The 9,990-nt window shown below is 40.7% G+C and overlaps 1 protein-coding gene across 1 annotated transcript in view; it reads left to right on the top strand.

Annotated features, from left to right (window-relative positions):
- Nucleotides 1–508: 508 nt before the first annotated feature.
- dnah2 (dynein, axonemal, heavy chain 2) overlaps nucleotides 509–9,990 on the top strand; it is a 50,588-nt gene continuing 41,106 nt past the window's right edge. Inside the window, exons 1-16 of the mRNA XM_062561274.1 lie at nucleotides 509–567; nucleotides 1,055–1,161; nucleotides 1,308–1,472; nucleotides 1,751–1,979; nucleotides 2,750–2,860; nucleotides 3,202–3,440; nucleotides 4,467–4,658; nucleotides 5,122–5,279; nucleotides 6,171–6,258; nucleotides 6,589–6,794; nucleotides 7,585–7,714; nucleotides 7,972–8,154; nucleotides 8,342–8,547; nucleotides 8,697–8,840; nucleotides 9,155–9,311; nucleotides 9,622–9,731. Coding sequence (XP_062417258.1) covers nucleotides 1,129–1,161; nucleotides 1,308–1,472; nucleotides 1,751–1,979; nucleotides 2,750–2,860; nucleotides 3,202–3,440; nucleotides 4,467–4,658; nucleotides 5,122–5,279; nucleotides 6,171–6,258; nucleotides 6,589–6,794; nucleotides 7,585–7,714; nucleotides 7,972–8,154; nucleotides 8,342–8,547; nucleotides 8,697–8,840; nucleotides 9,155–9,311; nucleotides 9,622–9,731 — 2,351 coding nt within the window. The 5' untranslated portion in view covers nucleotides 509–567; nucleotides 1,055–1,128. The remainder of the gene's footprint in view (nucleotides 568–1,054; nucleotides 1,162–1,307; nucleotides 1,473–1,750; nucleotides 1,980–2,749; nucleotides 2,861–3,201; nucleotides 3,441–4,466; nucleotides 4,659–5,121; nucleotides 5,280–6,170; nucleotides 6,259–6,588; nucleotides 6,795–7,584; nucleotides 7,715–7,971; nucleotides 8,155–8,341; nucleotides 8,548–8,696; nucleotides 8,841–9,154; nucleotides 9,312–9,621; nucleotides 9,732–9,990) is intronic.

Raw genomic sequence — 9,990 nt, 5'->3', positions numbered from 1 at the left:
ATTTTTTATTTTATTGTCCATGATGTATGTGGGCAGAAACCTTATTGAAAATTATTGCTGTTTGCTAGAATAAAAAGCGGAATACAAAGCAAGATGCTGCCGGTTTAAGATGCTGCCGGTTTAAGATACTGCGCTACTTCTTCGAAATAGGTGAATTCAGATTAATAAAAACAAGTCTTCTTTGCAAAGTTTGTAATGTCTTTCCCTAACCAAGTGGAGCTAATACTAGTCAAATGATTTTATTGTAAATTCCTTTTTAGTTGACAGAAACTCAACCAAAAAGCAAAATAAAGCAATATATAGTGTCCATTGATAATTCCAGATAAATGGACTGCCGACAACTGCGTGGCTCAGAGTTGTTGGGACAAAGTTTGCCTTTCTAGATGTTCATTTGAAGTTTATTTGGTTTTTATGGTTTCCTTCCCAAAACACGAGCAAAGTCTTGCGTCTACACAAGACGATACTCTTTCCAGGGTTGCCAAGGCAACCAAACGTTTCCATGGAGACACGCACAATAAAACCACAAGTTTGAGTGAATGAATGGTGAACGTTTGCCTCGGAGAAAAGGTAACTTATTGTTAATAATTACTTTTAATCAAATACAAAACATTATATTAGAGTAAAGTTGTTTTTGTGGACCCGTACGTTATAACGTTGGTAAAGAGGCGTTGTCGATGTGGTGCAGCATATTTAAGCTGGAGAGGACCGAGCGGCTGCTAACCTGGCGTTAACGTTACCGTTGCTAAAGTTAAGCTAAGCTAATATGGTTCAAAGTTACTCTGTAAACACCCAAGGGCCACTTTGTTTCGTCTTACGTTAACGTTACCCAATCTCTACACACAAGTTAATTATATAACACAATTTGGTAACGTTACATTAAACAAACATGTGACGTTAAGCTTATAGTTCAAGCTAACGTTATATTGTTACGGTTAACGTTACGATAAATCGTTTTAACAGCAAAGTACAGGACAATGACAACCCCTACGTTTAAGTTAAACATTATGAATGAATGTCCACGTGTGTGTGCATGATTCCTATGTAATCATTTCAGATGATGGGGTGTTTAAGATTATACACCATGCTTTGGTAAACACGGGCACGTGAAAGCTGAGAGATTTGAACGAAATGGACGAAGAATATTCAAGGAGAGTTCGTGAGGTAAAACTTGGTCATTGATTATAATGTGCCCTTTTTTTGTGTGGGGGTTCTTCTAGCTCTTTGGGGTGTGCACATCCATTCGCCCAATGAATAACCACCTGTGTCTTTCTTCTACTGGGACCTCCTCTCCTCTCTCCCGATGGAAGTTATTTATCCGTGTGATGACGGTCACTGGTGTGACCAGAGAGTTGTTGACGTCTGAAAATGAGCGGGCTTTGGATCAATTCATTGATGACACCTCCATCACAACCATGGTGGTCTACGTGGACCCTCTCGACAGGCTGCGGGTGGAGTACTCCAGGCCCTCACTGGTAAAACCCATCTTTAAGCTGTTAAATCAGATGCCCAATTGCGCACAATGCTGATCTCTTCTCCTCCAGTGGATCTTAATCAATGGCCTGGGTACGCCCGCCAAAGAGAAATGGGGGCTGGTTCATTTTCAATAATTGATTTTGATTTTCCTCATCAAATTGGGGTCTGTGATAATTATAGGAAAAGGTTTATTTTCTTGTAAGATTTCACTCCCTCTGTGTATTTTCCCTCTCTCCTCAATTAACCCCCCACCTCAACAATTCTGCAATGGGTGCAGCTTGTAGAGCAGCTGACCTATTTCAGCCGCATACCAGGAGCCATCATCACAGCGGAGACGTTCGATGTGGCCGTGCAGTTTGGCACGGTGACGGGCAACCCCATCCAGAGACTGCTTAGTGAAATGACCTGTCTGCACGCCCCTGCAGTTGCCCTTAGCACCGACATGGAGAGGAGCATCAGGGAGGAATATACCAACCAGATGCAATACTTTCTTATCAGCCTCACAGGTGAGTACCTCAGAGGAAGAGTGAGATTTGACATTGATTCTTTGGATAAAATACATAATTAAACAGCGATATACACCACTAATGTTTATGAAGATTGCCCTTACTCTCCATCTCACACTCCAAAAACACTTCAACTTCAACAGATGTCTAAGTCAGCTCGACTGGGCTATATAAATAAGTTAATTTATAAGTAGTTGACAAAAACTGTACCTCTCAAAGGGAAACTTTATGTTTCCCAGAGGATGAGACAAAGATAAGATATTCCTGACAGTCTTCCCTTTTCTCGATGTTTGAGACCACACCAGCTGGTCAACCTCCCCTCTGTAGGTAGACTCATCCCCGTCCCTGATGAGGCTGTTGTGTCCTCTGTGAACTTTTAGGAGTTTGACAGTCGGGTCCTCTGAGGTGCAGTCATCGGTGTAGGGAGAAGAGCAGTGGGGGGAGCACACATCCCTGGGGGGCGCTGGTATAGACTATTGATTCAGTATCACTGAAGGTCCTTTGTGATGGCAAATGAAAGGTTTAAAGCATATGCATTCAAAGGGAGGACAATGGTATTTTTTCCCCCTGGTATACAGCTTGCGCTTTATGCCAGGATGGTGCGGGAAGAATCTCCGAAAAGACACACATTGCATTTTGAGTCCACTTCTGCAGTTTTGTTCAGGGTCGGCAACATAACTTGCTGCCATTTTCACTGATCCGCATGTGCTGCAGTGTAATATTTGACCGTAAATTGTACTTTATTTTTTCATATAAATATATTTTTTCAGATGCTGTGTATAAGAAAGAGGGCAAGACCGTTCTATACATCCCAATGGAAGCCTTACAGTGCAGACCTGAGGAGGCCAGCAAGGACAAGAAGCTGATACAGAGAATGGAGGGTGAGTTGGGTATATGGGTGAGAAGTTGATTTTGTGGTGCCTTCTGTGATTTTCTGGGTCTAGATGGGCACACTCACATTGTATGTTTATTTGGGATTCGTTTTTTAAACCTCAGAAACTGCAGCATTGGCTCAGACTCATTGTATCAGACTCCTTTGAGATTTTGTATTATGAGACACTGGGCCCAGAAGTGCGCATGTTTTTTTTCATTGTTTCTTTTGTTATGCTTTTTGGTTTTCACATCATTCCCATCTCTGATCTTCCCAGTCCGTCCTCCATTCTTCATTTCACCCCTTCTCCATTTTTCTTTTCTTCAACTCAATTGTTTTTCCTGTTTTTAGTTGTTGTGATCCACTGGACAGATCAGGTCAAGGAGCTACTAAGTACCCAAGAAATAATGAAGATGAGGGAAGGGTGTGGGCCGCTGCAGGAGATTGCCTTCTGGGAGAGTCGCTCGGCAAAGCTGTCAGACATCAGTCAGCAACTGCAAAAGCCGGGGGTCAGGCTCGTCCAGAAGATCCTGCTGCTCTCCGAGTCTCGCTATGTAAAAGTATTCCGGAAACTGGTCCAGGAAATACAGGTACTGGGAATCTCAAATTATTTTCAAACTCATAAACTAGAGGGCTTCTCACTAGTGCCGATGCAGCAGCATTACAAACTAGAAAGATGGAAAATATTGACATTTGATCATTTGTTACCATGACTGTTGCATAATGTCTTCAATTAAACATAACTAAAACCAAATAAATGGTCATACATTGTCAAAGACATGTCCACAAACCTGAAGTCATATTCATTAAGGGTCAGACAGTAGAATTTGTGTTTGGCCCGCGTGACATCAAAATGGACTGTATGTGGCCCCGTACCTAAAATTTGATTGATTCCCCTGCTCTACAACAAGAGCTAATTCATTCGGACTTGCCATCTTGGCTTGCTGCAGTCGTCATGTCTGACATGTAGACAGAACATTTAACATTTATATATAACATTTAACATTCATATATGAAATGTAGCATTTAATATTTAACATTTACATTTAGATGAAACATTTATATTATTTAACAACTTTGTGTTACTGCCAAACATTATCCTTGGAAATGTTATTGCATGTATTTGCATGAATTTCTCTCTAAATGTTTGAAAAAGCTTTTTTTTAAGCTAAATGTAGGCAGGATTTTAGAACGTGCAACATTTTACAAACAGTGCCACATAGAGTCACTGTACTTGTAGAGTGAACTACACCTTCTTCCTTTTGGATGGAGGTACATAGTGATACAGAGAAGAACAAAGCCCTATAAAAACAGCTTTGTTCCAGCAGCCACAACTAAGTTGAACAAACTACAACAACAGTGCACAGATGTTGTAGAAGCAATGATTTTGTATTTATTAATCTTTTTGATTTTAGTGTTTTAATGATTTGCAGCCTTAGGTACTTTTGTCATGTTTGCCTTGTTGTCTGTGTGCATTATAATGTGTTGAGCTGGATGCCTGGCCTTCTACTGCAAACCAAGTCTGCCATTGGGTACAAATTAAGTAACCTAACCCAACCTAATGATGCTAATAATAATCTATGTTGATATTATCTTCTCTCCTCTATGTTGCGCAGGAATTTTCTGCACAGGCCCAATCAAACATGACCTTCCTGTCAATACTAAAGGAGCCTTTGGAAGAATTGGCCCGGCTAAAACCTAGCCAAGTCATTCCGAAGCTGCAACACATTGTCAGTCTCATACACATCATCTGGGACAACTCCCTCCACTACAACACCAACGAGAGGATCGCTGGTCTCTTCTGCAAGGTACCTGCATTTTACTGCGTCAGAGTAATTGGCCAAAGTGTAGTCAGACCAGGTTTCTTTCATTAACCCCCCTTTCTCTGTTAATTCAACTCTCCCACACATTCACCGTTTGAACATGCTGCCATTTCTGCATGCTGCTATTTCTGCTATTTCATATTTTTTATTTGGATGTTCTACTTCAACGCCCTTCAGACAAGCAACCATGTATTCCTGGAGGAGAATATATCCATATTTTATACAGTTCATGCTAAAGATAAAGAGCTAAAGATAATAAACCTTGTGGTCTAAAAAGGATGCATTTTCTGGATGCAAGGAAACTTAGAACAGATGATACTCTTATTAGTTAAGTAACTTGTTATACCGCATCTTATGAGCATACAGTAAATGTGAATATTGGTGTCTGTAACTTGGCATCCCCACTACTTATTAACTATGAAAAGTGTTTTTTGTTTGTTGTTTACAGATGGGTAATGTGGTCAGCCGCCTCTGCTTCCAAAGCATCCCTCTGGACAGGATCTTTACAGGCTTTGTGTCATCCAGCAAGCAGAACCTCAACGACTGTATCCAGTGCTGCCTGGAGTGGAAGGCAATTTGCCTGAATGCTTCAAACATTCACCAAAAGTAGGAGAAATGTAACCTGTGTAGGGACAGACTGCTTGATTTAAAATATTGTAATTCACTGCCTTAAATGGGTTAACTGACAAATTCAATTGATGTTGGGTTGAGGTAAAGTTAGAGAAATGTTGTTGGGGTTTTTGATGCTGAAATGAATAGACCCCTAACGAGCTTTGTCAGACAGAAAAGCAGGGAATGTAAACTGTTTGGGTCAGAGATGACCTCAGATTCTTGGGAGGTTTGTTGCACATATGCATTGTATGGCATTAAAGGCTTTTTTAGTAGACAACCCGGTGTCACGTGGTGGAATGCGAAGGCAAGGAGGGAGGACTCAGACGCAGGGTTAATGAACAAAATAAAAGGACTTTAATAGTCAAAGAACTCGAACTCAAAATCACTCCAACCAAAAAAACAGGAAGGAGGCAAAAACAAAAACCAAGAAACACAAACAAGGACCTGGACTTGAAAACACCGACTTGACTTACACATGGACGGGTCGACATGTAATGACGCCACACAAGACAAGAGACTCACAGGGCTTAAATACACAAGGGAGGTGCAGGTGATTGGACACAGGTGGAAACGATCAGGCACGGCAGACAATCACAAGGGAAGACAGGAAGTGAAGTCACCCAGGAACACAAGAGACATGAAAACTACAAAATAAGACATAGAGCAGACCCAAACCGTGACACCCGGTAGATTTGGAGGGCTTTTTGTGCGATTGAGAAGTAGCCCGATTGGGTGTACCATATCAACTTGTGACCACTGTACACCAAGAAAAAAAAATACTGACATTCTTCAAGTTGGATATTTCTGTTTGCAACTCTCAAACTGTCCCCCCAATTCTATATCCTAAATGTCTCCCTCTCATTTCCCACCTTTTTTTCACTTCAGGTATTCTCGAAAAGGCCGTGTCCTGGACCAAAGCAGTTTTTTTGTACTGTTTGATGTTTCCATCCAGAGATTCAAAGAGCTGATTGAGGTGAATTTTCCCTTACTCACACAGAGATATTAACTCATGTGCATAGAAATCCCTGTTTTTGAAAGAGCAATAATAAATAGATTACACACAGGTTAACACAGGCACAAGTTTTACAGTTAGGTTATCCTTGGTGACTTTCTTTTCTCATTTTGTTTCTACTTTTTACTTGTATTTTTTTGTCTAAACTCTAACCCCACTATTACTAAAGAAGGATCATGGATAAGTCTTCTATAAAGTGATCGGTATAGTAATACCACTTGTTTATTTTCGCTCTTGATACAGTTTGTAATGTTTGTTATTTGGGACATTTTTTGTTCGGCTTTGTCCCAGGTATGTGACTGCCAGCATCAGTTTGCCCGTTGGGAGGACGGCCAGCAGAGGGCCCCGCCTTGCTTCGGCAGCTGCCAGGGGCCCAAGTTCGCCCGTGCCCTCCTGGAGATGGAGAGAAACTTCCACTCTAGCCTAAAGAGCCTGCACTCTCTTGGCAAGGACATCCTTGATGTCGAGAGCAACACCTGGAGCAATCAATTCAACCAGTGGGTCTATTTCTCTTTAACACGTTTAAACTCACCCTAATCACAATTTCCAAGCGGGAAATCGCATTATGCCATTTTGGAGCACAGAGGCGTTTGCTTAAACTGGTTGCAGCAAGGCAAGGCAAGGGGGAGGAGAGGCTGACACATTAATAGTGTTGAGGTAAAAAAACAAGTACAAATATCCTAAATACAATGTAGGGTTTTGTGATTACTAGTACAGTGGAAATGTCTTTATTGTTTACCAGTTATTATAATTGTTGTTTTTATGTGTATAAATGAATGAATTACTTTTCTATTTTACTATTCACTAACGTGTTTTTCTTATTGACAATTACCACAGATATTGATTTATCCAAAAAATATTTAAAAAATGCATTCTTCAATATTTTATTCAATCATCCATTCTATTAAAACAAATGATTAAACATTTGAGAAATCTATTGTAAACAACTTGTACACTAGATCACAATGAGCGATTTTCTAGTTATTTCAGAAATAATTGTCAAATAAGATTTGGAAATACATTTTACCCAATCGGTTTGCCAGTGATCAGCGTGTACAGGTTTGCAAACTGAACCAGTCCCAACACGGTGCCTGGAAGATGCGTTGGCCACTTCCCATTAGCAGACATGTTTGTCGGGGGCCAGGACTTTTACTAGAGGGAAATCACATCGCAACCACGTCTGCACTCCTTTTTGTATTGTGATTCTCATTCATTAACACCTTATCGTCACCCATAAGTGTTTTCATTTGTAGAAATGTTTTTGCATGTGTGTCTGTGTAACTTCAGCTTTCGTGCAGCCGTGAAGGACATGGAAATGATGATGCGGAACCTGATTAATTCAGTGTTTAAGACTGTGTACACTGTGGAAGAAGGAGTTGGTCTTCTGGACATTCTTAGGCCCATTTCTTCTCGAGAGGTACAGCATCTCTTTTGCAAACACACACACAGACAAACACACACTTGTGTAAACAAGTCTGAAATGTAATCTCGCACCACTCATTAATGATGTATTTCATGTGTCCCCACATGTGTCTTAGTATAAGTTGCGTTCACCACAATTCTCATTCTGAATTTTTCTTTGCTCAATCTTTGTCTCTCACCTGTCTTCTTTCATCTCTCACTCCCAAGTTATTCATCAACTCACTCAGTTACGCCCAATCTTCTCCATCACAGGGCATCAGGCGCACCATAGAAGAGAAAGTGGAGGAAGTGTTAAATATCTTCAACAAGGATCTCCAAATGGTTAACAAGGAGCTGAACCAGAGGACGTGGTCTCCTCTTGAGCATATACCCCGGTTGGCAGGCCAGGCCTACTGGTCAAATTCCCTCAAACAACGCTTAGCCGGACCCATGGAGGTGAATCCGTCACTACACAGTGATCTAATCCTTTATTTATTACTTATTTATTACTCTCACCATTACATGAGCAATGCAAAGTAAAGAAGTGTAGTGAAAACAAGATGGCATTCATCTTCTTAACTGAACCCAACCTTTGGAGCTCCTTCGTTCACTTCTTCAGCCGCGCCCTCTTCTTTCCTTTCAGGAGAACCTATTCCTACCCGAGTCATACATTCGCAAGCAGGTGCTTTTTACCCACAGCCAGATGGTTCAGGTTCTAGAAGAGATAGAGAGGAAGAGCTTCAGTCAGTGGAACCAGAAGCTGGATGTACAGTACCTCAAGAAACTGGACCAGCCACTCATGGTGCGCAGCAAGGACAGCACCGCCAGGCTCGACATCAACTTCGATATGTGGGTGACATAATAAAGACTGACATTCAGATTCAATAGAATGCTCTTATGCAATATATTAGTTCAGAAAGTAAACACTTATATGCATGACACATGTATGTGTATGCATTTTCTTTGTGTGTTTTTCTTGAATCTGTTTTCTTTTCCAGCAACCTGTTGAACATGTTCTCTGAGATCCACTACTGGGATCGACTAAAGTATGAGATCCCCCAGCGCGTGTTTATTTGCCAGGACAGGGAGGATCTCAGAGGCGTGAGAGAGAAAGCTCTGCTGCTGGTCAAGAACTACAAAAGGTCTGACCTACACACACATGCACACAGACGCACGCACTCTGATGTGTATGTTTATGTGGGTAAAAATCTACAAACTCTGTGTTTTATCCCAAAGCAAATTCTTTGTCAAGCATTAGAACATTAGAATGCTTATTGTAATATAGGACTTCAAAGGGGATTTGAAATTAAAACAAACATTGAGGAATTAAAAACAAACCCTCAGTGCTCATGATGGGATGGGATGTTAGATATTTTTACAAATCAAGTAATCACTCTGTATACAAAACACACTAATATTACTTTTTGCCTTTTCCACCTGTGTGTGTGTGCATTAGGATTATTGGAATGCTGTCTCCCGACGAGTTGGGTCTCTTCTGGGAACGAATTCATTTCATGGATAAGAAGATTCAACCGGGGCTGACTAAGCTCATGTGGTCTTCTAAAGGAACCGTTAATGTCTTCCTCTGGGAAAGTCTCCTGCATGTTAGCAAGGTCGTAACACAAAGTTCTCCCCTTTCAAATATGGGCATGTGTACGGATAAAAAAGTGGGTGAATCAAGAGTTTGGTTTAATCTTGGGGATCAAATCCTTTGAACAGTTTGGTAATTTTGGTTGACAAAAGTATTTGTTTAGTGTACTTTTGAACGTCGACAGTTTTCTCAGATCTTACTGTGTCGGGATATAAGTTCCAGAGAACAGGACAGAAGTGAATAAAAGCCTCATCAACACATCTGGAAACTTCTTATTAAACAAACCACATTGTACTGAGAAGCAGCTTTCTCTCCCTTTCTTTACAATCTAGGTCCAGCAGATAATTGATGGTTACAAAACATCCAAAGAATCTATCTTGAACCTCTGTCGTCAAATCAGTGAAACATTGTTGGTTAAGCTGGATGGAAAGACTGTATACAGGTGAGATGTTTCATTACTTATCATTGCATTGGATGCCCAACACAGTAAATAAACAAAATAATTAATAAAAGGTTCCTGCATGGTTCCTGCTGTTTCTTTTATAATTTAACAGAATTAATCAGTTTAAACATCACACCCTTCATTTTTTCTTTTACTGACATGAGTTTTTTTTTTGGACTGCCCCGTCATTCTGTGTAATCTCAGTTATACAGGTAACAGGTTAACACGTTAGCGTAGATGCATCATAATGAAAGGTCAC

This window comes from Pungitius pungitius, chromosome 3, assembly GCF_949316345.1.
Source record: "Pungitius pungitius chromosome 3, fPunPun2.1, whole genome shotgun sequence".
NCBI classification, from domain to species: Eukaryota; Metazoa; Chordata; class Actinopteri; order Perciformes; family Gasterosteidae; genus Pungitius; species Pungitius pungitius.
Note: the sequence above shows the minus strand (reverse complement) of the source record. Positions and strands in the feature narration are given on the sequence as shown.